Below are 26,372 nucleotides of genomic sequence, written 5' to 3' on the forward strand. Positions count from 1 at the left end.
ACAACTGTCTGAAGATCCAGTTGCAGGGGATCTGACACCTTCACACCGATGCACATAAAATAAAGTTAAATAAACCATAAAAATATTAAAAAAAAACACAGCCAAGTCAGTGCTATTTCGCTATAATGTAGTAAAACTCAAGATGCAAAACCTTAAAAAAGTATAAAACAAGAAGCTGAATAACTAATAACTTAATTATACTTTTATTTTTTGATCAAAAAAGAGATGACGGCAGAAGTCAGGAGGTCCAAATTAAAGACGAACTCAATGACTATAATCAATTGACGTGCTGTGTATCTGAAATTTGCGTTTCCATGTATATGAGGGTGGGCACGTGGGTGTGCCCATGCATATACATGCATGTAGGCTAGAGGGCATCACTGTGCGCCTTCCTCTAGCACTGTCCAGCATATATTTTGAGACTCTCACTGAACCTGCAGCCACTGTTTCTGATGGACCCCAGGCTTATAGATTCAGTCTGCTGCTCTCAGCTCTAACATGGGTGCTGGGGATCTGAACTCAGGACTTCATGCTTTGCACAGCAAGCACTGCATACACTGAGCTATCTCCCCAGCCAAGGGTTAGAGCCAGAAACAAATGGGCAACAAATAAAATATAAAAACTTAATTATTAATTTCATATGTAGTTATCTGAGTAAATGTAAATAGAATTCAATTATTGTTACTTCTAAAGTAGCTACAAAATTTGAGACAAAGATCACCTTAGTTAATCTTATACTGAGTACAGCAGCTAGGCTGGCTAGATTATAAACTGCACAGCTGTAGTAGTGATAATTGACCACTACATAATTTATGTCAGAAACATACACAAACACACATGCATATATATACACATGCAACAGCAAAGCATGTAATCTAAATGCTACATGGACAAGGAAAGCAGAATGTAATTTACTCAGTAGTTACGTTTATTATATAAATAACATATAAACATATCATCCAAATGTCCAAATGAAGTAGGAGAGTTAAGTTTTGTGGTGAGACCTGAGGAAGCATTTTTGTTGTTGTTATGAGTGACAGGGACAGTGCCTGTATTTAGAAAAGCTACCTACCACCATCTAGAGAAGCGCAGCACGGTCAGTTTCTGACTTGGCTTACTACTGGACGGAACTCTCTTATCCTCAACCGCAAAACCAACATTCCTGTTGGCACATACACAGTGAGCACAGGCAGTGTGCACAGACATGTTGTTGTAGCCTTTAAAATGTGTTGTCACCGCCACTTCCTGCTTAGTCACCTCACAGCCTCCTCAGTGCCCTTGCATGTGGGGTCATCGCCTAGTGACACAGCACTTGCAGAGCTTGTATCAGGCGCTGGCTTGCAGTCTTAGGACTTGGGAGGAAAATGAGCTTACATAATAATACAAACCACTTTTTTCTGCTGAAGCCTACACTTAATCTTTAAAATATAACTCTCTGGTCCCACCTGTATACTAGGTCTTATAGTGGTATATTATTTGTGTTTAATAAATAAATCTTGCCCAAAGATCAGAGTGAAAGTTAGCCACACTAGTCAGCCATATTAGTCAGCCATAAAGGTGGTGCCACACACCTTTAATTCCAGTAGCCATATTAGTCAGTAATACTGGCCAGGCAGTGGTGGCACACACTTTTAATCCCAGCAGCTACACTAGTTAACCACAGAGGTCGGGCGGTGGTGGTGCACACCTTTAATCCTAGCACTAGAGAGGAACATAAGACAGGAGAAGACAGGAGCTCGGGCTCAGTTCTCAGTCTGAGGTTCGATGGATCACCCATTCGGTCTGAGCATTGTAGAGGTGAGAACTCTCTAGTAGGTTGGCTGCTTTGCTTTTCTGATCTTCAGCTTGAACCCCAATATCTGTCTCTAGGTTTTTATTAATTATGTTAAAAGGTCTCTAAGTAGAGACACAGATAGGAGGGGAGAAGGGGAAAATAGAGGGAAAGACAGCAGTACACCTTTCTTCTAGGACACTGCACTTTGTTCTTGGCTGAAAAATGCTTCTTCCTTTCTAAAAGACTTACTTTTTATTATGTGTGTATGTGTCTGAACGTGTATGTGCACATGAATGTTCATGCTGTCAGAAGCTAGAAGAGGGCTTCAGGTGTTTGAGAGCTGGGCTTATAAGCAGTTGTGAGCTGCCAGTGCCAGTGTGGGTGCTGGGAACTGGACTTGGGTCCTTTGCAAGAGTACTAAGTGCTCTCTTTTAACTACTGAGCCACTGTAGCCCCTGAAAATGTTTCTTAAGAACTTGATAAATAGGGCAGTAGTGGTACACGCCTTTAATCCCAGCACTTGAGAGACAGAGCCAGGTGGATCTCTGTGAGTTCTAGGCCAGCCTGGTCTACAGAGTGAGTTCCAGGACAGCATAGACTGATTCACAGAGAAAAAGAACTTGATAAACTGATGCTGACAGGAAGTAATTGTTAGGGTGCATGCCCTGCTGTTCAAAACAATGGCTTACCAACATAGCTTGTTTGATGTGGTTGATTGTTTTATCTGACACATAATGATGAGGGGTTTTGTTTTAAAACAAGCTCTTACTACACAGCACGGGCTGGCCTCAAACTTGCTATCCTCTTTCCTCTACCTTCTGAGTGCTGGACTTTTAGACTTTATTCAGCTACATCAAGTTCTTTAATGTTTCAATTTTAAGAGTGGATTATGCTTTTCAAGATCTACCTTGAGGCAGAAAGTTTGTCTTCATAGAAGCTGCCTTAGTAAAAGAAACATTTACCTTGATGCTTCTGCACACCCCTATAAATTCCTCTGAACATAGGATCTGTCAGGTTGATACCAATATCTGTAGAAAGCAAAAGCAAAACATAATTTTTAAAAATTACTTTGAAATATTTCTAAATAGGCTTTTCTAGTCACAACTTTGTTTATGTGAACATTATCAGTGGGCCAGTCACTTGTCGTCACTGCTATGATAAATCTGTGGGATACAAAGGTGACTAAGATTTGATTTCTGCTCTCTAAAGACTTATGACAGAAATGATCAAGACCTTTTCACAGGAAATTATGGAGCATTCAAATGAACACTGAGGGGGATAGGAAAGTTCACTAGGAATAGAATCAAAATACATCATATACACATATAAAGTTACCAATAAAATTTTCAAAATACTAAGAACAAAAAAAAATGAAAACAGTTCTTATGGGACACAGACAAGGAATTTCTATCAGAGTTTGGTGGCTGGTTCAGAAGAGGGTCCCAGAAAGAAATAATCCTGAACTGAATGTTACAGGATGAGTTATGAGTTGGTGTATGTTCTGAATGAGAACGGCCTCCACAGGCTCAGTTGGTAGAGCTGTTTGGTAAGAACTAGAAGGTATGATCCTGTAGGAGGAGGTGTGTCACTGGGGATGGGCGTTCAGGTTTCTAACGCCCATGCCACTTCCAGTTAGCATTCTCTCTCTGCTGCTTGCGGATCAAGATGTAAGCTCTCAGCTGCAGATCCAGAGCCATTCCTGCCATGCTCCCTGCCACGATGGTCGTGGACTCACTCTCTGGAACTATGAGCCCCAGTAAACTTTTTCTTTTCTAAGCTGCCTTGGCCATGGTCTTTTTCACAGCAATAGAAAAGTAACTAAGACTCCAAAGTTTCAGGGTATGAAACAGAACAGTTCTTTAGAAGTCAAAGGCTTTTCAGTTGCTAAAGAGAAGCACAGGAAAGGGTCTAGACAAAAAGGCCAGGCCAATTACGGAACACACTTGTGTTTAAAAATACCAGATTCAACAGGATGCCTGATGATTTTTAATCAAAGGGGCAAGATTTGCACTGAAGACATTTATTCTGGCATTCTGGAAGCTGAGATCTGAAGGGAGCAATAGAAGTTAGGGTGTCTCATTTGGAAACTGGCAAAAAGCTCATGTCCAATTAAGACAGTTTGATATGGCAATGAAAATGAAGATGTAGAAAAGGAAATAAATTATTTCCTTTATTCACCAACTACACATGGAGTCTGACTTTTGTCAAATGCTGTATGAGGAGTTAGGAAATACACATAATACTTGGTCCTTCCTTATGCTATGGGAATGTACGGTATTCATGAGAACTACAAATATAGTGTGTAACATAATAAGCTACACTAAAAGCAACAGGAAGCTAAAAAATCCTATCTAATTCATTTATTGCATCACTTGGCCCTAGCATAAACACTGGCCTGTGGGATGCATGTAATCTGCACATTAACCTGTATGGGGCACAAAGGAGGGGCAATACGGTTTACAGAGAGTATGGGGAAAAGCTCCACAGAGGATCTGGGTCTTGAAGACAGAGCTTAGGCCTGAAAGCTGAAGGCAAAGGGCATTCTAAGCACAGGTGTTATACCTAAAACACTACAAGAGCTCCAGGGTGCCTGCAGGGCAGAGAGTCTCCAGGAAGAAACATTCTGCAGGACCTCACTCCTCTCAGCCCCCCTCCTCACACCTTTAACATTTGGCAATGTCTGTATGCATTCTGGGTTGTCACACGTGAGAGGAATGCTACTGGAATCTAGGGTTGAAGCTATGAATGCTGCCAAACATCCCATGACCAAGAATTATCCAATACACCAAATCAATGTTGTTCTTGGTAAACTTCATAGAGCATAAAAGGACAAGGGAAGTAAGATGAAAAGTTAGTCATAACCCTGCCCCAAACCTCCCTCATTTAAAATAAACACTCTGAGTTTCCAGCACGGGAAAGAAAATAGACTGACTTCCAGCAGTAGGGGCAGCTGTCTACCAGTAGATCTCCATCCACACTCCTGCCAAATGTCAGCTTCTTATTTCTCTGCCAGGGTTCTGCCAAGCTGCACCCCAGGATGTGCTGCTCCAACATTATGACAGACCTTGAGAGGAGAAGAGGAGTTTGGAGAACCCAAGAGGTAACAAAGAGAGAAGTCTCGGCATTTGAACCAGCAAGAAAAAGGCACAATATGGAAAATTACAAATATGTGTGCATGTCAGCATACCAACAGAGATGGATGAGGTTATGAATTCCTCCTCCATAGGAGGGCTGCTATGATACAAACACTATAATACAAATATGATACTATGATAGCAGTATCTCGTAGGAGGGTTACTATGGTACAAAGACTATCTAACACACAAATCCGCACCACAAATACAATAGGTTTATGGAATGTCAGAGCTCACAAGAAATCACTTTCTAGTTTTCAAATACAGAAAGAAAATTAGCTAAAGGGGACAAGCTGAGAAAGAAGAAGCAGAGAAGAAAGAGTCCTTTCTGTCTAAATACTCCTGCCCGGGGTTTGGTCTGTAGTTACTAGTCACCACCCAACATCGACGACTACACAAACAAAAACAGCCTTTATTGCTTTTAGCCTTTTACTTTTTAACAGTATTTTAAAAATTAATTAAGCCATAATTAATTAATTAAGGTATTTACTTGTGACACCCCTTAATGAAAGCAAGGGAGCCTTTACTGCAGAGGGATTATTGCAATGAGGGTTTTGCTTTGTTTAGATTTGGTTTTTTAAATTAGACTAACTACTCAGATCAGAGTAGCCTCACACTTGTAAGGATCCTTCTACCTGTGTGTACCAAGGCTTGGGCAGAGACATGCCCACAATATTTAGCTGTGATGAGGGTTCTGCCATAGAGCAGAAAGATCAGGCTCAAACCCCAAAATGACGCTAAATGGAGATTTAGAGTCAAGAGAAGGCAGGGATCAGTAGGTAAGTTTCTAAAGGCCCAGCAGGTATACCAAACTCAACTTGACACATTCTTGTTGAAGGTGGACCCCAGCGACAGGAGTGCTGAGGGTAGAAGGTGAGGAACTGAAAGTGGCGTACACCAGGGTGAGGGTTTTCACTAACCAAGAGCTCAGTGTTGGGGCTGGGTCAAGAAGCCAATTCAAGGGCAGTCAGACTCCATTTTCTCCAAGGAAGCCTTTGTCATCAACAAAGTGACCAGAACCCAAAGCAATTAAACACATAAATATCCAGCCCATGGTGGGTGGTGCCATCCTTTGGCTGGAAATCCTGGGTTCTATAAGAAAGCAGGCTCGGCAAGCCAGCGGAAGTAAGCCAGTAAGCAGCACCCCTCCATGGCTTCAATATCAGCTCCTGCCTCCAGGTTCTTGCCTTTTTGAGTTCCTGTCCTGACTTCCTTCAGTGATGAACAGCAATGTGGAAGTGTAAGCAATAAACCCTTTTCTCCCCAACAAGTACTTTTTCGTCATGTTGTTTTGTGTCAGCAACAGAAACCCTAACTGAGACAAATTGGTACTGGTGTAGTATTGCTGTGACACACTAGGTTGTTGGGAGGATTGTGAAAAGGCCTTGGAACTTTGGGCTAGAAGAGTCATTGAATATTAAGAGCTCTTTGGAATGTTCTGGGAGAGCTTGGAAGATAAGACTATTAAGGGTAGTGCAGAGTACGGAGGCCTGCCTTGTGAACTTTCAGAAGGAAGTTTAAAGACTTTATTGGGGCTATTCATTATACTGAATTAAGATTCTGTGGTTCTGGTTAGCAGGGGCTGACCAGCTGTGGTTAACAAGACACCAGAACTGCTGAAGCGAAACCTGTGCTCTGCTGGAATACTTGACGCTGCTCGGCTGCAGCTGAGAAATTAGCGGTGATTAAGAAGAGACCAGCATCACTGAGGTGAATCTTCTGGGAAGTATTTCCTCCACAGAGTAGCTATGCTTTGTGCTGGCAGCCAGGCTTGGTAATGTGTAAGAGTTACCCAGTGGTACTCGTTTTGAAGGCATGAAGGGGTCATGAAGCATAGCGGAGGCTTGGCACTGAGAGGCCACAGAGATCATTGGTGAAGGTGCAGCCTGAGGCTGAGCGTCAGTAGAAGACCGAGGGCTGAAGGGGTCGTGCAAAGAAGTTGAGGCTTGGAATCATGAGGAGTCCTATGAGAGGCTGTGGGTAAAAGTGCAGCCCAGTTGCAGAAGAAGACTCCAGCCTTTTGGAGACGCCAGTGCCATGGGATGACCACCAAGAGCAGCAGCAGCAGGGGAGTGGAGCCCGCCAGAGCCTGGAAGACAAGCTGTGTGTGCTGCAGAGGGTGGAGCTGGAGAGATGACATAATCCCTTTGGAGGAGTCCAGAAGATCATGAGTGGATCTCAGACCTTGAAAGGCTGAAATTTGGGTTTGCTTTGATTTGATTGTAACTATGCCCTGATTTTCCCCTCTTCGAGTAAGAAAGTATTTTACTGGAGCCCATAGTTGAAAGACTTTGGATTTTAAGAGACTAATTTAAAGGGACTGAAATTTTAATGAGTGTGAGTTTGTAAAGATCATGGGACTTTTAAAGTAATGTTCTAATTGTGAGGTCTTGGGGATGAATAAGAAAGGAAAGGTTGTGTCTTAATCATTATGTGTTTGTGTGTCAAGTTGACACAAGCTAGAGTCATCCGAGAGAAAACAGCTGAGCAAATGCCACCATGAGATCCAGCCCATGTGGGTGGTACCATACCTAAGCTAATGGTTCTGGAAATCATAAGAAAGCAGGCTGAGCAAGGCAAGGGGGAGGGGGAGCAAGCCAGTAAGCAGCACTCCTCCACAGCTTCTGCAGCAGCTCCTGCCTCCAGGATCCTGTTCTGTTTGAGTTCCTGTCGAATGTGGAAGTATAAGCCAAATAAACCTGTTCCTCCCCAACCTGCTCTTTTGTGCTTTGCTAAAGCAATAGAAACCCCAAGACACATCCCAACTCTAGTGCAAAGGGAACCAAAGATTAATTGGAGGCTCAGTTTAGGAAGCCATTTTTACCCTTGCCCCAATCCTAGACAGAACAGATCTCAGATATTCTGAGGCAGATGGCAGAAGGCTGGCTCCAGGTGATTTGCTACCTCTTAAGAGTTGTTCTCTAAACTCTCAGACTTCTGGTTCACAACTGTGGTGTACTTAAACCTGCTGGTTCAGTCCTGGCTCAGGTCTACTACAGTGCTAGTGTTCAGCGCCTGCTTCTCCCCTTTCCTACAGGCGTCTTCATGGCTCCCAGTCCTTTTCTCCCTGTCAGTTATGAGAGCCACTGATTCCTTGATAGACCGAGGACAGCCCCTTTATGTCCTCAGCAAGCTGAATGGCAGAGGACTTATGTCCCTCCACTCTGAATCACACTGACTTCCTCTACGACCTTCTCCAGGCTCCCACACAAAATGCTCTCAGACAGAAGCCACTTGCTTGCTTTCCCGCCCACCAGAAAAATCTGTGGAAAGTCTACAGTAATTTAGCACTTCGATAAGAGGAACCAAAAAAAGTTCAGACAAACTAATTAGAGTTCGATCCATGAACAAGATCCATGAAGCACAATAAAATGAAATGACTACAATTACAGTTATGGAAAGAGAGCTTTGGAGTCAGAACTCTTGGCACTGCCAGTTACTAGCCAAATAATCTTGGTCCCTGATGGGCCTCCATTATCTTCTTGGTGGATGAGCAGAATTACCCTCTGGCAACAGAATATGACTCAGATCCAAGAACAAAGATGACAGTATTTTGCACATTAAAAGTCCTATAATAGGTAATTATTAGCATTACCAAGTATAGAACAAAAACTAGAACACGCCACCACCATATGGGATTTGAGCTATTTTGTTAGCTGTACTGTTCTAGCATCTTCAGTACTCAGTGCTCCCAATGCAAAAATTTGCTATCCAAGAGTCAACTGAGTCTAGCTGTTTGATACCCCCATGTGTATATGTTAGCATGAGTGTTTATTAGTATTCACATGCATGTATGTAAACGGGTACACGTATGTGTAGCCCTGGCATTGATGTTGGGAGTCTTTCTCCATTTACTTTTCATTTCATTCATTGAGGCAGGGTTTCTCAATTGAACCCAGAACTTGCCCCTACAACTGGTATTGGGCTAGCCTGGAGATCCTCTGCCTCCCAAGGTCCAAAATTACAGATAGGCTGCCACGCCCACCTGGGTTCATTTGGGGGATCTGAATTCTGGTCCTCACTTTAACCATTGAACTATCTATTTTGTCTGTTTTGATGGGTCTTCAAAAACAAAAGCAGCTAAAATTCTATTATTTTTCTTGTTCAGAATGTGCTGATCTATGATAAGGGATAGTATCTTAACTTAAAAGCATTCTTATCAGAAGTATGCTTATTGGCAATTAACTCAAAAGTAAACAAATACTGCTGGGCAGTGGTGGTGCCTGACTTTAATCCCAGCACTTGGGAGGCAGAGGCAAGTGGATTTCTGAGTTCCAGGCCAACTTGGACTACAGAGCTAGTTCCAGGATACACAGAGCTACACAGAAAACAGAAACCCTGCCTTGAAAAACAACAACAACAACAAAAATAGTGTATGTATGTATGTATGAACAACTTCTAGTCAGTTCGGTCAAAGATGTGAATAGCTTGAAAAGTAGGAGACCAAGTGAGAAGGAATGGAAGACACGGTAACATGAGCAATTACTGCTTCCTTCTGACTGAAGGAGTCATACACCAGAATGCCCTGCTATACAGGACAGTGATGTCTCCATTTTATGAGCTTTTAAAAGTAGCTATCTTAGAGCGAGTGAGTTCCTGGACACCCAGGGATACACAGAAAAATCCTGTCTCGAAAAAGAAAAATAAAGAAAAAAGAAATTAAGAAAGAAAAAGGCTGTCTTCAATAAAAACTTCAAGTGGTGATGAATTTATTTTTCAAAACTAAGGGAACGTGCTGGCACAGTTGGTCCTCAGAGAAAGCCAGATCTGCAAGCCAAAGCCTCACCGATTGGGTTTACTGAATCATGTCAAGGGATGTTGCCTAGATTTAGGGACACAGAGAGACAGCAAACAAGGGATTTAAAATGGTTTTGGATTTTGTCAGCCTTGAGGTATAATTTCAAGGTCAGGAACTGCCAAGAAACAGAACAAGCGACTTGAACCACTGTTTAGCAAACAGACAAATCCAAAAGGTGGGATACCCAGCCCAGTTTCCTCAGCAAGTGAGTGACAAAAGATACATAAATGAACAGGAGGATGCTAGAGCGGGGGATCCAAATCCCCTCCCTGCAGCCACTGTGAGATAGGCCTCTCCACGTAGGACCGGCTTCTGCTTCTATACCAAAGTGTTGAAGTTAAAGGTGTGCACCACAATACCTGGCTTTATTACCTATGTTGCTTGTCCCTTTACTAATAATGGTTGTACATTTTAAATTGTTCTTAAAAACAACGGACTATTTTGATACCTATGAAAATTATTTAAAAGAACAAGATTCAGGTAGGGAAAGATGGTTCAGCAGTTAAGAGTTGCTGCCACTCTGCCAGGAAGGTCCAAGTTGGGTTCCCAGCACCCACATCAGATGGCTCACAACTGCGTGTGTCTCTAGCTTCAGGGGAAGTCCCCTCTTTTGGCCTTCATAAGTATTTATACACATGTACCCACTCCTGCATGAATAAAATAAATCAATTAATTTAATTGATTTTAATTTGATAAAATTACTTTTAAGTTCAAGATTTAATGTCTATAAAATTTTATTGCAGTATGGACACACTGACTTGTTTATATACTAGGATTGCTTTCTGATAACAAGGTGTAAGATAAGAAAAACACAAACTGTTTTCTCTGATATACTCACAATTCACATTAAATATATTTTAAACATTATTATAAAAACATTGCAAATAAAAGAAAACTTGACGCACTCTTTTTAATCTGTATTATCACGTCACAAAACAAAGTTTTGTTGCTTCTTTTGTAAATCTGTGCGAGCCCTTCTTTTTAGTTCTTCGGATCAAGAACCTGGACACCCTCAGCCTAGACTCTTAACAATCAGTAGCAGGTATAGTGATGGCAGAGACAAGGAGTGAGGGGCTCTTGCGCCCTCTCCAGGACACATCACTTCCTAGCACCTCATGTCAAGCTCCGCTTCCCTCTTCTGTCCTTTCATCGCCCTGATTCAAAATCTGAAATACTTCCTTCCACACCTCTCCTTACCTGCCATTAAATCTACGGAGTGACTATCTGGGTAACCTCATCACTGCCTCTTCTCATCTTTAAATGGCCGAAAATTTCACAAAGACAAGGTTCATGATGAAATGACCCACAACTGCATCCCAGAAAGCACGATTCTTTTCATATAACTGGCATTTATATGATTTCCTGAAAAGCCTTCACCGAAACTTCACTCCATACAGAGCGACACTTAAGTAATCGAGGCTTTTGGGTTCCAAGTTATCCTTCCAACCCTACCTTTCACAATGTCCCCAAAGTTTCTCAAAGTATGATTTTGAATCCCTGCCGCACTCTCCAGCTGTTTAATGGATCGTGGTACTTGCCACGTAACACAATTTGTTTCTTTTCCACCGGGCTGTGGACCCTTCCACGTTCCTAGGACACAATGCCAAGTCTATCAATCAGCGGTGATATGAACGGATGCTGAGTGAACCGGTACCTTGAAGGCATTGTCCGGCAGGCCGTGAAGAGGATTGACGGCTCCCGAAAAGCAAGAGAATATAGTGATAAACTAGGGGGCGGTGCTTTCCTTTTCTTTTGTGGGGATGGGAGACTCAGGGGCTAGCCCATGCTATCAAGCAGCCTACCGCTGACAGACACTCCGACACTTACTCCTCTATTTTCAACTGAATAAAATACAAAAAATAGGGGCACAATCACAATTATACACAACTCGTGCGTCCTCACAAATGAACACACACTCTGGAAACCATCCCTGATCAGGAACCGGATCACTCATTGCCGGCACGCGAGGCGTCCCGGAATCCTCTGCACCCTCGAAAGGCCAAGCTGCGAAGAGGGGACCCGAGACCGCCAGCAAGATCCAGAACCAAGGAAAACCCGCCCTTACCCACGAACTTGAAGCGACTCATGACAGCGCGGCAGGCTCCTCCCCGGCAGAAGCGGAAGTGGCCCGGGAGCGCGCTCAACCTTCCGGCTCCGGCTCCGTCTCGCGACCGCCCCCTTCCGGGTACCCGGCAGCCCCCGCGGCGGCTGCTGAAGGTGAGCCGGGCACTATGGCGTTCTGCGCTGCCCCGGCCTACCTGACGCACCAGCAGAAGGTGCTGCGGCTATACAAGCGCGCGCTGCGCCACCTCGAGTCGTGGTGTATCCACAGGTGGGAAGAGGGGACCGGGGATTCGGGGGGCGGAGGCTAAGAGGCCCTGTAGGCCGGGGCTGCTCAAGGACTTGGGACCACAGTGACGGGAGCCCGCCCTTGAACCTGGATGGTGTTGCAGCCCTGTCTGCTTCTTGATCTAGTGGAGACGATTGTGTGGGGGTGGGACCGGGGTTCATCGCAGAAGGTTGCACGAAAAGAATAAGCAAAAAATACCTCGGGCTGTCATTATCAGGGGTCCAGCGCTAACCTTTTCGCGACTCGGTCGTACCCAATAGCAACATTAAAACGTACATGATGTTTAAGTTTGCAGAGTAACTCGGAAGTTGGTGATTATTTTAGCCTTGTTTTACAGATGAGCAGCCTCAGGAATTGGCTTGCTCACGACTATCCAGCTTCAACTTCAACGTGGCCAAGTTAGGATTAAAATTTAGGTTTCTGACACAAAAAACATCATCAGTCTCTCTCCTGTCCATCATCTTTCCTCTGTTTAGCTTTATCTGATCGCTCCTTCTCATTACCGAGGCATGGTTTTCCCCTCCTACATAAATCTCTTCAACCAACTGTGACTCTGTTAAGAGCCTCATATGGTGGCATATACTGGGGGAGACAGAGAAATCCTCGGTTGCATAATGAATTTGAGGGGCCAGCCTATGCTACTTTTTAATTTTTTTTTACAAATAAACAAACAACAATAGTGTTAAGACATGTAGAATTTCATGACCTAAAAGAAATGCAAGGGCTGGAGAGATGGCTCAGAGGTTAAGAGCACTGGCCACTCAATCAGAGGTCCTGAGTTCAATTCCCAGCAACCATATGGTGGTCCACAACCATCTGTATTGAGATCTGGTGCCTTCTTCTGGCCTGCAGGCATACAAGCAGGCAGAACACTATGCACATAATAAATAAATAAAAATCTTAAAAAATATTTAAAAAAAAAAAAGAAATGCAAGGTGGGTAACAACCCAAGATGTTAATATTAGACCTCCACATTCTTATCCTAACACCTAGTCTCACACGAAGGGTGTCCAAGAAAATGCTGGAAAACTGAGTGGCCCTGGAAGGCCTGCGAAGGTTGTCTCTGAGTCCTAGGATGCAAGTCTGTGACTCAGCCTCTTCGTTAAGCAGGCGCATGAATGTGCACAGTTGTACGGTTGCTAGCTTCTTTCCTCAGATTTTCTTATTTGTTTGCCAGCATTTGCCAGCTTCTATTCGGGATGACAAGTAAATGACAGTTAATCTTTTTTAAAGCTGCAGTCCCCCGCATGGATTAGTGGGGAAAGTGCAGGTAAATGCATAGATGAGAGAACTGTCAGCCTTAACAGAGGAAGTTAAACTTTCAAGAGTTTAGGTCATGCTGTAGTGCACCTGGACATACTGGAGGTCACGATCATGGAGGGAATGCTCACACTGGTTACTATCTCAGTCCTCGCCCGAATCACTTCCTTTAAAAAACCAACAGAAACCAACTACAAATGCAGCTATCACATGTGTGGAAGTGGAGGACAACCTCGGTGTCAGTCCTCGCCCTTCCCCCTTGTTTGGGACAGGGTCTTTTGTTGTTCAGCACTGGGTATGCCAGGCTAGTTGGCCTACAACCTTCTGGAAGTCTCCTGTCATCTCCTCTCATCGTGAGGAGGACTTGAACTACTGATGTGTGCTCCCATGTCCAACTTTACTTGGGTTCTGGGACTCCGTCATCGGGTCCCAGCGCTTGCATGGTTCTGGGACTCCATCGTCGGGTCCCAACGCTTGCACGGTTCTGGGACTCCATAGTCGGGTCCCAACGCTTGCATGGTGCTGCTTTACCCAGCCCTCATTGGCCTCCTAGGCTGCACTCTGGTTCCATCCTAAGACTCTGTAGTGCTGTGTATCCTGTGGACATCCTCCGTGCCGGTGCTTGAGTTAGTTTACTGGGCCTTAGACTGAGTTTATCCAAATTCATTAAAACCAAGTTGTTGTTTTCACTTCCTCGTACTGACTGTATTCTCAGATTCCCTGTGCCAGCTAATGGCGTTACCGGCAATTTAGTCACTAGTCTGTAGTCTTAGACATATTTTAAGATTCTCAAGTTTCATTTCTGCCAGTAGCACCTGTCCTAGTGCATCATGCCTTATTAGACACTTTTTCGAAAACCATTTTCCCCTAGAATGCATGTTATGTCACTGAGCTCTTGGAATATGCCAGCCACGTTGTGAAGAATGCTCATGGGTGTAGCACGGTTATTAAAAACCCAGAGACAGAAATTGGGGTTCGGCCTGAAGGTCAGAGAAGCAAAATAGCCAGCCACTGGCTCTTACCTCTGCCTCAGGCTGGAATAGCAATCCTGCCTCCAGGAATCCCAGAATGAGACTGTGTGAGAGCTGTCTCCTCCTGTTTTATGTTACTCTCTAGTACTGGGATTAAAGGTGTGTGTCATCACTGCCTGGTCAGTAAGGCTGATAAGTTTTACTCTCTGATCTTCAAGCAAGTTTTATTTATTAAAATACAGATAAAATATCACTACCCATGGGACTTTTTTTAAAAAAATTTTGTTTGTATTTGAGACATGTTTCTTTGTGTAACAGCGCCAGCTGTCCTGGAAGTAGCTCTGTAGACCAGGCCAGCCTCAAACTCACAGAGATCCACCTGCCTCTGCCTCCCAAGAGCAGGGATTAAAGGTATGTGCCACTACCACTCAGCAACTCATGGGATCTTTATGTCAGCCTTTAGCTACATTAAGTAATTTTCATGAGACTCTACAGCTAGTTTAGCAGTAGTCTAGAGAGGCTCGCGCTCTTAACTTCGTCATCTAGATGGGCATTTGTTTTGTTTTCCTATGTCTTGTCTGCTGTCAGCTCCCTGATTTAGGCCCTTGTCGTCTGTGGCCTGAACTGTTGTCAAAGGCTCCTGATGTCTGCTCACAGTTTCTTCAACACTAGATAGTTACTGATTGAAGTTTGTGAGCAGGTGTGAAAATCAGCGTTTAAGCACCATCTACATAATTTGAGCAGAATTCTTTCTCCCTTCATACCTCCCTTCTTAGTCTTCTGTGCATCTCCAGGATTGGCACAGCATCTAACACGAGATGGGAGGACCTGTAGCAGTTGTCTCTGAATGCATATTGAATGAACCTGCAAGAGGTGTTGTCTTTCTTTCCCTTTCATGGCAAAATCCTCATTCTTTGGAGAGGAAGTGACCAGGCTGTACTAATGCAATGTTGCTGATGAGCTGGAAGTGACCAGGCTGTACTAATACTGTGTCTGTTACTCTTTGAAGGGCTGCAGATGAAGTAGTCAGTGACTTGGGAGGTCGATGAGGTACCAGAAAGTTGCTCATCTTGGATGTGTTGGTAGGAATGCTGATCTGCCCACTCAAGCAGATAACTGTTCTGATGTCCGCAATCATTTTGATTTAAGGGACAAATACCGGTACTTTGCTTGTTTGTTGAGAGCCCGGTTTGAAGAACATAGGAATGAGAAGGATATGATGAAGGCCACCCAGCTGCTGAGGGAGGCGGAAGAAGAATTCTGGCAGAACCAGCACCCTCAGCCGTACATCTTCCCTGAGTCTCCCGGGGGCACCTCCTACGAGAGATACGAATGCTACAAGGTGAGCGAGGCTACACAACAGCTGCTTCTCAAGGACCAGCTTTACCCCCGCCCCAGACCTCAGCTCTGTATACCACGTGCCGCTGAACAGCGGCTATATCTCCCCTGGCAGCGGAACATTTTTCTCTCCTCTTTACATAAATTCAGCTCTAAGGTTTTGCAGTGAACTTTTGGCAAAGCAGTGTTTAAGTGTTTGGTATGTAGCTCTTCTGGGGTCTTAGAGTTAGCCAGTTTGGGTTGGTGCTGAGTGTTGCTCAGTCTACTCAGGTAATGCTTCCGTCATTTTTGGTGTTTAGGGAATGCAAGCCAGAGAGGAGTGGCACCAGTTTTCTCGGACTAACTGTAATGTTTGAGCCACAAGCCCCTTGACTTTGGGCATTCTCTTTTACCTCCCATGTCTGCTTGCCCACTGCTCTTCAGAGTCGGAAACAGTGATAGTAACAGTTTACACATGCACACACACACATATAGGTATATGTGTGTGATACGTATGTATTGGTGGGTGTACTTGTAGAGGCCAGAGCTAACTTGGGGCATCTTCCTCAGTTGCTCTTCCTTTTATTTTTGAGATGGTTCTCGCTGAACCTGGAGCCCATTGTTTTGGCTAGGCCGGGTGGCCAGTCAGCTCCAAGGCCCTTCTGCCTTCACTTGCCCGTCACCAGCATAACAGGTGCTTATCACCATGCCTGCTTTGCCATGGGCACTGGGACTCTGAACTCAGGTTCTCAGGCTAGAGCGGCAAATACTGTATTTTACCAACTAAGCCTTCTCTCCAGCCCATACTTGGTCATAGAAGCCCTTTGAGTTTTGTCTTCTGACTCCTGAGCAGGCTTTGTCCATGGTGTTTGTAAAGGTAGGCTATGGAATAACACATGATTTTCTCTCCTGGCAGGTTCCGGAATGGTGCTTAGACTACTGGCATCCCTCTGAGAAAGCAATGTATCCTGATTACTTTTCTAAGAGAGAGCAGTGGAAGAAGCTGAGGATGGAAAGCTGGGATCGGGAGGTGTGTCTTTGGCTTGGTCAGCCTGTGAAAAGAGCTCGCCTCTGTGGCTGAGGTCCACAGTTCAGCCTTGACAACTAGACTTTCAGTTTCTCACTGTGTTGTTTCACACTGGCCGTCTTCCCGATAAGTTGTCTCTCTCTAGTATGTTTTGGGTGTCACTGTTCTGTAATTTTCTTTGCCCTTCTCCCACTTCATCTCTTTTTCCTGTCCTATCCAGTTGTTACCCCTTCTCTATTCTAGAGCCGCAGGCATTTTTCATTCAATTTAGGATGTTCAGAGTTAGATTTTAGCGACTCTTGCTGTAGCGTGAACGACACGAGGAAACAGGAGTCTAGTTTACGTTAGTATAGAAATTAAGTGGAAAGGTTGTGTGGCCCACAGTAAAGTCATACAGTATCTGTGTGGGAGGAAATAGACATTCAGGATGTCCCCTGGAGGGGTGTTCATTGGTTGTGGGGGGATGGGTGAGGGCAGGGACATGTCAGAGGTGGTGGTTAAGATGGGGGAGATGGGGAAGATGGGTAAGGTGGGGGGGAAGCCTCTTGTATCCAGGAGAATCAGTTAGGAAGGGTGAAGTTTGAGAATCTGGCAGATGTGAAATATAGATTCCAGTTGACATCTTTAGGTGTAGGAATCTTGTCTATAAGTATTTGTGAGTCTTCACTTGTATTTAACCATAAAGATGAACCGAGCAGTGGTGGCGCATGCCTTTAATCCCAGCACTGAGGAAGGCGGTGGTGGAGCATGCCTTTACCCTTTAATCCTAGAGTCTCAGTGGGCATTTACGAAGATAGCAGGCGGGCAGCAGTAGCTAGAGATGGGTATCTCAGTTCACCATTTTGGAAGTTGTACTGGCTCTAAGAGAGAAAGTTCAGGATGTTGGTATTAGAAGTCTGCGGCCACGGTAGAATAGAAAGGCCTCTGTGGCCAAGGGCACCATGTTTTCTATGAAGTATTATAAAAAGGTTTAAAATACGTTTTCATAGCTGGGCAGTGGTGGCACACTTCTCATGTGATTCACCTGAATTGAACTGGCCATTCTCAGGACCTTCTTAATTTGCATCCCTAATACACTGACCTGGGGCTTCCTCCCAGTGCTTTTGGAGAGCATTTAGCTAAGACGAAAATGTATCCTGGGACCAGTGGGAGACCATGACAAGAGGAATCAGGAAGGTGACTTTGCTTAAGAAGAGGGTAGCCTGAGGAGTTAGAGGCCAGCCTGGGCTACATAGCAAGTTCCAGGCTAGTAGACTTGGCTCCATAAAAAGACACTGACTTGAAAAAACAAAAAGACTCTTCCAAGAGAGGAGTTGTTGTGAGGAAGAGTTTATATGAAATTTGTCTTGATGCTGAGACTCAGGGTGGGAGGAGACAGGTCACAGGGAAGCTGTCGTGAGTATGGTCTTAGTGTTAGATTCCTTTGGTAATTATTCCTTCCTTGTCCCCTTCTAGGTTAAGCAGCTGCAGAAGGAGGCATCACCTGATGGTGTTATGACTGAAGCTTTGCCTCCTGCCAGAAAGGAAGGTGACTTGCCCCCACTGTGGTGGCATATTGTGACCAGACCTCGAGATCGGCCTATGTAGATAAAGATGCTTGCAAGTGGAAGAAGCTAGAGAACATGTTCACACTTGCCCTAATAAAACAACTAACATGCTTGGCTATGATGGAGGTGTTCTTCCCAGGATTACTACTGTGGCACTGAGTATTCCTGGATTGTGGTTTGGTTTTTACCGTATATATCATGCTAAGAAAAAAATCATGTAGAATCACATTGATGGCAGATGTGCTCAGTGAGGAAAAGGCTTACAGCAGAACAGATGCTAGATTGTTAGGCCCGGGCTGACAGTTTAGCTTTGTGTGCGTGCAGTCGGCACACGCGTGAGGGCAGAGGACTGAGGTGGTCCTCACCTTCCACCTTAGACATGAGGTCTCTTATGCACTGCTGTACAGTTCTGGGGATCCAAACCTAGGTCCCTGTAAGTGCTTTATCCACTGAGCCATCTCTCTAGCCCAACTGAGTTGAGGCTTAAAGATGAAGTCTTAAGTAGTAAAGGGAGCAGAAGAGAAATAATGAGGACTAAAAGGAAAAGAGCCAGTTTATGTGGGTTCTCGGTCAGCTTCATGTTTGCTAGGGTTCCAGGCATGCACTACCACCCCTAGCTACTTCTAAAGATTTTATTAATGGGATTTTAGTTTTACAAAAACAACTCTCCTGGGAGGAGCACACAGGAGGCATGGAGTTCAGGTCTTTCTGGAGATGGAGTGCAGGTTTGATGGCTGGGGTGAAGGTCTAACGTGGGATACAAGTATCCAGCTGTCTCCTCTGCTGAGCATGGATTGTTCACAGTCAAAGGTAAGGACAGCGCAGACCTTTCTTAGTATTTCAGTTTTTAAAAAGGTAAAGCAGAGAAGGTCAGCCAGCAGGCAAGCCCATTTCTCCCCAGGACCCATGTATGTGAAGGGGAGAACTGATGTCCAGATTGCCCAGTAGCCTACACACACACACACACCATGGACACTCAGAAACCTCCATACACACACTGTGAACACTCAATGACCTCCATACACACACCGTGGACACTCAATGACCTCCATACACACACTGGACACTCAAGCCAGCATTTTTCTTTGTTTTTGTTTCTCAAGACAGGATTTCTCTGTGTAGCTGGCCTGGAACTCCCCGCAGACTAGGCTGGCTTTGAACTCAGAGATCTGCCTCCCAAGTGCTGGGATTAACAGTGTGCGCCACCACTGCCCATGATGGCAGCATTTTTAAGAAGTGCACACCTGTAATCTCGGCACTCAGGATACAGAGGCAGGTAGATCTCAACGTTGAGTTCAAGACTACCCTGGTTACCCTGAAGTTTCAGCTCAGCCAGGGCTGCAAAGTTGAAACTCAGCCTTTAAAGGAAAAGTGAGGCAGCCCGCCAGTACAAACTACTTGCTTTTAGGTTTTGGTTTAACTCATTGGAACTTTTCAAATCATTAGTTTAGACAACTCCACCGTTAAAGCTCCCAACTGCCACAGAAATAACCTCTTCAACGTTTCTAAGTTTAGTTTTGAGACTAGGTCCATGTTCTGACATTTGACAAGACCTCAAACAATGTGAATGAGACTTAAGGACTTTTTTCTTAGTGGTTCTTTATTTATAAGGTAGGCTGAAGCAGTTGTTACAATGTAGAAGGGAGACACTTTACACACTGTTATTATACAAGTTTAGAACAAAAACTGCACAGGGAGAGGTCAACTCTCAATACAAACTAGCAACTAAACCACAATAATTTACCTTTAGAAAGGGCATTTCAGCTGTGACACTGCTTTTACAATATGCAAAAACACAAACAGAACTACCCAAGGTGTTTGTCACATTCTTTCTACATTGAATTTGGCAACAGTTTATATTAGCTTTATTCAGATTATACTAACGTTTAAAAACTAAACAAGTGAAAAGCTGTACCAACGTACAGTTACATCCATTCCTTTCAAAGGTTTAAAATACCACTTGTATCTATTAGAATGACCTTGCAGCGATTTCTGCATCTGCAAAAACCATCTCAAGCATCATATGCACAATGCATCAGCTACTTTGAGTCATCAAGATTGGTGGGCTAAACCACAGGCACTACTGTTTGCTTATAGTGTGTAAAAGGAGCTTGTTTTTCAAAGAAAAGAGCTTAAGTCATTTCTAATAATCATGCCTTTGCTTTAAAGCCATAACATAAAATGTCCTTGGAGCAATCACAGCAGTGTTAAACATTAATATATAGAACAATGACTAGAGGAACGGTACTCGCACATCCAATGTGGTTATGTATTAAAGTATAAGTTTATGTCATCGGAGGTCAGAGCCAACAGAGATCTGCAGAGCACATAGGACCCACCAAGCTGCTTGTCCTACAAAGTCAAATGTGGACTGTCAGCCACTGGACTGCCGAGGGCCTGGCCTTTTAGACACGGCGGTCTTCAACATGATTCCTTGACATCAAATATCTCTGTTGACTTTAGGGATGGGCATTGTAACAAATTTAACTTCCACTTTAAAATAAAAGACCCATTTAAAAAAGAAGAAAAAACATTGCCTGACTAGAGATCAGACTCCCAATGACAGTAAATAAATCCTCCTCGCTCCGGTGTTTAGAAGCCAATCAACTGCCCTTATGGAATGGAAGAAAAACAAGCCCCCTGACTGGTAAGCACATTGGCAAATTGCTAGACTCCAAGCTGGTTACCCTTGATAAATCTGTTTGAGTTTTTTTTTTTTTCTTCAAAATATCTGGGCTTTTTAAGGTACCCAGCCTGCTGGGCACAGTTAAGTAAAAGGCATTTTCTATATCTAAGAATTCCCTGCTATAATTTTTAAATGTTTTCACGTTTTCTGAATTGCCTTACCCCTTTGGATGTATTGGATTCAGTGGAAGTGAGTATAAGACGAGAAAGTAATAGGGGTCTATGTCTACCTGTGGCAGCAGCATGCGTGGGATTGGATGTGGGTGCTATGTGCGGTCAAGAGGAATGCTGGGAGAAAGGAAGTCCTTAAAAACCCTACAGAAACAAACACTGCAATCTAGTATGGCTTATTCGGATGCGTTAACCATGAAGCTACTGGAAATTCAACCTACAAGGCTACTCTTAAATGTAACAGGATTGGCTAAGTTGACAGTGTGCCCCTCCCACAGCCCTCCCCCCAATCCCAACACAGTCACCATGTCCGGGTTCATTTCTCTGCATATTGCTCAATTGTTAGTCCTGCCTTTCTCATCCAGAACACAGTATACATGGATAAGGGTTTTACCCCTTATCCATTGTGTTTGTCCATTAAAATAACTTGAATTTGCCTCTAAACTAGACGACTACAATGCATCTACAAAAGCTTGAGGGAAGAAAAAGAATAAGTATGTAATCCTTTTGTGAAATTACTCTGAGGTTCCCAGCCCCAACCCGCCCCCTCCCCTTTATGCATTTAAAATTTTACAAAGACTTGTAAAAAAGTTAAATGGAATTTGGCACCTTCAGAAAAATCAAAAGGGAAACTAAGATTAAAATATGCAGAAAGAAACTGTCAATATTTACAAATTAAAAGATCAAGATTATGTCAATTACATATGTTACTTTTTAATTCTTATCTAAAGATGAATACTTTCAAAAGAGCAGAATTCCGAATTGCCTACAAAATCTTTTGCTTGATTATAGACTGGAATGGATCAGACAAATTAGGTTCTATTAATGAAAGAGTTCATTCCCCACGGGCAGCACTTCCTGGGAACTCTGAGAGCCTAAGAGAAGCGAGGGGCTGAGCGATCGTTGGTGGTGGTCTTCTTCAGCTTCACACCCCTTCGGATGGCGTTCAGCATGTCTTCTCCCTGAGGGCTTTCTCTCGGGCTCAGGTCTGCAGGGTCACTCTCTGGAATCGGGCCTGGGGAGACAGTGGCACTTGGGGGGTCCCTTTCCTGGTCTTCAGCCTCGCTCTCTGGAATCGCCTGTCTGTGCTCCTCGGGTATACAGGGCTTTGGGCCTGGAAGTGGAGGGTTGACAGAGGCTTGGCCACTCCACAAGGAAGAGGGTATGTTGGCGACACCCTGGGGTCCCTCCCCAACAGAGGGAGACTCAGGACTATGCTCACCCCGCTCCTCTGGCCCATCTGGAGGGGATGGCAAAACCCCAGGGAGGTCTGGGACAGTTGGGGTCTTGACAGGGATCACTGGTGTCTTGATGGGGATGGGACCAGCTCCAATGGTCCCTCGACGGACAGAAGGCTTGGTGGAAGGGGTCCGTCGGATGGTTGCCACCCCTGGCGTGACCATAGCGGGTCCGAGGGTGGTGGGAAGGCCAGCAGTTGAGGCTGGACGCTTAGCCTGGAACATCCGCCTGTAAGACTGGCTGATGTCACTATTCCGTGGGATGGTGGAGGACTTGTCAAACTCCTGCTGATCTGCCTCCTGGTCGCCGCTCACAGAGAAGTAGTCATAATCTGAAACTGAGGGGAGGATTGATTAGCCAGGTCTGGGTCCAGGGTGACCGCTCTTTTCCCAGGCCATGGTGGGAGGACAGGAACCACATCAGGCAGAGGACACATGGCCTCCCCCTCCCCTGCCCAGATGTTGACATATTCTGCCTCAGTACCAATTCCCTACAGGAGCCCTTTGCTCTGCCCACTAATGTACCCTGGGTACCCACAGCAGGACTGTGAGACTGGGGAAGGCCCTAAGACTGCTGGGTGGTGACAAAGCTGCCACCAACCACTCCAAGAGGAATGCAGAGGGTGGAAGGAGATACACTGTCCCATCCTGTGGTCCAGAATTAGACACAGGAAAACAGACCATCTCCCTGACAACTAACTGCTCGTGCGAAGGCTAGAGAATGGAGCAGCTCCTGAAAGCAAAGTACAAAGGCTCATGCCTTCACACCTGCTTTAAAATGGCGCCATGCATGTCTCAGGGCCATGAAGGGGGGGGGATGCTTACAGTAAGCATCGCATGGTCAAGTTTCTGAACAACAAACAAACCAACTGAAATTTGAGGCCTGTGGCTAGATAATTCTTTGTTGGGTGAGGTCTGGTGAGCTGCTGTTCTAGAGAGGGATAGCATAGGTCCCAGTCTCTACCTTCTCGATACCAGTAGCACCCCGACAGAGCACTGCTAAAGATACGCCTAGATTCTGCCCAATGTCCAGGTAGAGGGCACCTTTACTTGAGATTCACTGGCTCAGATCTTCGACTCATGACTTGCAAATTGCAAGTGGCTTTTGGCCAACCATCACAGTGATTCTAGCTGCCAGATATCAGTTCTGCTTGCCTTGTGCATGTGGTGGGATGAGGGAGAGAGGCAGGCAGACGGGGCTTTGACTGGGTAGGTTATGAACTTAGGTGCTAGACTCCATCTCTTAACCGGGAGTTGTGTGGATCTGGTCAAGTTACTGAGCTTCAGAGTCCACATTTGTAAAATGGGGAGAAAATATCTCCCCCATGCATGATCGTGAAGATTATTAAAGGGAAAAAGTGGTGCTTCACACATAGCAAAGCAAACACGAAGCTGTTCTTAACTGTAGGTGTCTCACAGACGGTGAGAAACAAGCAAAATCGCTCCAAGGTCACTTCCTACACAGCAGCCAGCTCCCTGTCAACTACAGAACTACAGATCACTGCCCCCAAAGCACCCTCAGATGACAGAGCAATTCCAAAGCCCATCGGTAGCCAGGAGTTACGCTGTGCAGAACAGCCACCAGCTCGCTGCCTCCTCACCTGGAGCCGCCCGGAAAGCCGGACGGCAAGCTGGGCGCCTCGTACCTTGGGAGGGGATGGTGTCCTCGGAACAGCACGGGGTGGTGGTCTGTGTGCTGTAGCCGCTGGAGCACTGCAGCGAGTCTCGGCTGCTCCTCTGCGTGTCCAGCTGGAGGCCCCGTGACAGGGCAAGTGCCAGTTCCTCACAGGCCTCCATCTCCTCACCGGGCTGCAGGACAGGACGGAGACACACAAGCCACCAGGGACGTGAAAACTCAAAGACCAGAGCCACCGCACACACACTGCTGTAGGCGGGGCCTCAGACCACTCCTCTGAGCACCAGTCAGAAGACTCAGGTGGCTACTTAGACCTGCACAGTTCCCATTCAGGAATAGGGAGTTCTCTTATGTTCTATGGCTTAGTCCCACATAAGGGTGCGCCCAGGGTCTTTTACACACTGTGAGGCAGAGGTAGAAGAATGGAGCCCCACTCCTCCAGCTGATGGCTATCAGGTCCCCAAGTACTGGCCGTGGTCCCCATCTTGGCCCAACTATGTGAACCCAACCAGATACAGAGAACAGGTATATCACCCTGGTGGCAGCTGACACAGTCATGCTCCTGGGTCTCTGCACCTCTTCAGCAGCTGCAGGCGGCCCTCCTGTACTAGTGGGTCCGCCCCCATTGGCGTCTGGCTCCCGTTTCTCTTTGCGGCGCTGGAGGGTGTTCACCAGTGGCTGGTCATAGGGTCCTGGCTTTGCCCAGTCCTGAGTAGAACAGTGTGGTCAAAAGCCATGGCTCCCAACCCCGACGGAGGGCGGCAGCCAGCCCCACACAAGGCAGCTCTAGCGGAGACTAGCTACTAGCTCTTCTGTCTGCCCACACTCACTGACAGTCTCTTGGTACCTCCCTTACCCTCATCCCTGCCCAAAGATTAAAAACTCTCAACCACCAAGCAGGCAGAGGCCACCTGACAGGAGGTCGTTAGATATAAAGCCAGGGGAGAGCCAGCCATCCCAAGGATCCAGGCTGCCCTTCTGCCTGGAGGAACTCTCCTAGAGAGAGTGAACTTGGCCAAGTGGCCACCAGGGGGCACTAGAGCATACCGCCAGCCACTCTACAACTGTATCCTCCACTCCTGGGAAGCTGGCCTCTCTGAGGCAGGGCTCTAGGACCTGCTGCAGGTTTGAGATGAAGTCGCAATCTACTCAAAATGCTGGCAGCCCAGGGACCCACTTAACCTCCTGGAGCCTCAACTGCACTGATGGGAATCACTTACAATTTTGGTTTTTATATTGAAGCAAACACGTTTCAATATAAAGCAATCAAAACTGAAGTCTTCATACCACTAAGCTACAGCATATATAATGACCCAAAGCATACTGTGGGCTGCGGTTTTGTGACAGCAGGACTATCATTCGGGGGACAAGGTGGGCATATGGCCAAGGAGAACAGATAGACTCTGTGAAACACACTGTAAGTAGCCCGGAAGGAACTGAAGCCAGCAGACCCCACCCTGATGTGGAGTCTGGCCTCCCTCCTGGCAGTGTCCTTGGTCTCCAGGTCTGCTGTTCTCTAAAGGAAGACTCAGCTTTCTGGAGCTCCTCCAGCTGGTTTTTGTTGCCCCACCCATCCCGGGGGCTTCCTGAGGAAGAAGGGTTGTGGGGAAGAAGGCAGAGTGTGAAAGAAAGGAGAGGGCAGGGGAGAGTCAACGGAGGATGGCAGAACAGAAAAGGGGTGAGCACAGAAGCAATGAGGGGTAGGAGGGAGGGAAGAAGTGGAGAGGGAGCAGGGGGGCAGGAGGGCGGAACAGGGAAGGGAAGGGAGACACAAACCTTCCAGCTAGGGATCTGAGATGACGGGAACATGCCGGGCCCAATGGTGTAATAATGAGCGGAGTCAGGAAGGTGGACAGAGGTGACCCGAGGGAGCAGGCGGGAGGCAGGCAGGCAGTGAGGGAAAGGGCCTGCGCCCACGGGCCCTGCATGGGACTCACTTGATAAACTAAAGTGAGAAAACCCATTAGACAACTAGAAACAAACAAAAAAAGGGGAGGAGAAAAGGAAAAAAAATTAATATACCAAGATGAGCGTCGAGATACAAGATGGCACTGACACTGGGGGCACGGGAAACCTGAATGTGTACAAATAAAACAACATGGAGGCTCTCCTGCCTGTGGATGATGTGCGATGCAGAGTGAGAGCCAGGATGCAGAGACCGCACTGACGTGGCACCCAGTAAGTACTGGTGGGGGAATATCTGAGCTGGGATTCAAGACGGTTTAGAAACTGATCATCATCTTTAATTTGCAATGTTCTTAGAGGTCGAATTTTTTGAACTAGTGAAGCACAGTTCCACTGGGCCAGTGGTCGGCCCGTTTCGCTACACAGACATCTGGAGGTGTCTGCACGTGAATCTGGCCATTCCAGGTTTCCCAGGCGACACACGCCTGGAATCTCGGGAGCAGATTCCACATCGAGGGGAGGAGGGGTCGGGGGTGCAAACGAAAAGGCAGGAAAGCAC

At 45.7% G+C, this 26,372-nt stretch overlaps 3 protein-coding genes and 1 long non-coding RNA gene across 31 annotated transcripts in view; 2 read left to right on the plus strand and 2 right to left on the minus strand.

Moving 5' to 3' along the window:
- Tatdn1 (TatD DNase domain containing 1) overlaps nucleotides 1–11,863 on the minus strand; it is a 33,553-nt gene extending 21,690 nt beyond the window's left edge. For 3 of the 5 annotated variants that reach the window (XM_048457277.3, XM_048457271.3, XM_048457274.3), the window contains exons 1-2: nucleotides 11,772–11,863; nucleotides 2,737–2,802 (exon numbers count right to left, since the gene is read on the minus strand). In XM_048457277.3, coding sequence (XP_048313234.2) covers nucleotides 2,737–2,802; nucleotides 11,772–11,793 — 88 coding nt within the window. In that variant the 5' untranslated portion in view covers nucleotides 11,794–11,863. Of the gene's footprint in view, nucleotides 1–2,736; nucleotides 2,803–11,771 lie in introns of those variants that run through there. The other 2 variants (XM_085678953.2, XM_085678952.2) reach the window with 1 other exon arrangement.
- Nucleotides 4,705–7,621, plus strand: LOC148118910 (uncharacterized). Its single transcript, XR_015735597.1, has 2 exons — nucleotides 4,705–4,874; nucleotides 6,485–7,621. It is a non-coding gene; the product is annotated as an uncharacterized LOC148118910 (long non-coding RNA).
- Nucleotides 11,864–11,877: 14 nt separating the features above from the next.
- Nucleotides 11,878–18,294, plus strand: Ndufb9 (NADH:ubiquinone oxidoreductase subunit B9). Its single transcript, XM_048457280.3, has 4 exons — nucleotides 11,878–12,038; nucleotides 15,437–15,629; nucleotides 16,521–16,634; nucleotides 18,087–18,294. Exons 1-4 carry the CDS (start codon nucleotides 11,938–11,940, stop codon nucleotides 18,216–18,218), a joined length of 540 nt encoding a protein of 179 aa, XP_048313237.1. The 5' UTR covers nucleotides 11,878–11,937; the 3' UTR covers nucleotides 18,219–18,294.
- A 1,463-nt stretch (nucleotides 18,295–19,757) lies between these two features.
- The window catches only part of Mtss1 (MTSS I-BAR domain containing 1), a 140,692-nt gene continuing 134,077 nt past the window's right edge, over nucleotides 19,758–26,372 (minus strand). For 7 of the 24 annotated variants that reach the window (XM_087898810.1, XM_087898793.1, XM_087898811.1 and 4 more), the window contains 4 exons: nucleotides 25,685–25,879; nucleotides 24,443–24,616; nucleotides 23,874–24,081; nucleotides 19,758–22,610 (listed from right to left, as the gene is read on the minus strand). In XM_087898810.1, the coding sequence (XP_087754936.1) occupies nucleotides 21,910–22,610; nucleotides 23,874–24,081; nucleotides 24,443–24,616; nucleotides 25,685–25,879 (1,278 nt within the window). In that variant the 3' untranslated portion in view covers nucleotides 19,758–21,909. The remainder of the gene's footprint in view (nucleotides 22,611–23,873; nucleotides 24,082–24,442; nucleotides 24,617–25,684; nucleotides 25,880–26,372) is intronic. The other 17 variants (XM_087898803.1, XM_087898807.1, XM_087898802.1 and 14 more) reach the window with 4 other exon arrangements.

Source organism: Myodes glareolus, chromosome 19 (assembly GCF_982192425.1).
Source record: "Myodes glareolus chromosome 19, mMyoGla1.1, whole genome shotgun sequence".
NCBI lineage: Eukaryota > Metazoa > Chordata > Mammalia > Rodentia > Cricetidae > Myodes > Myodes glareolus.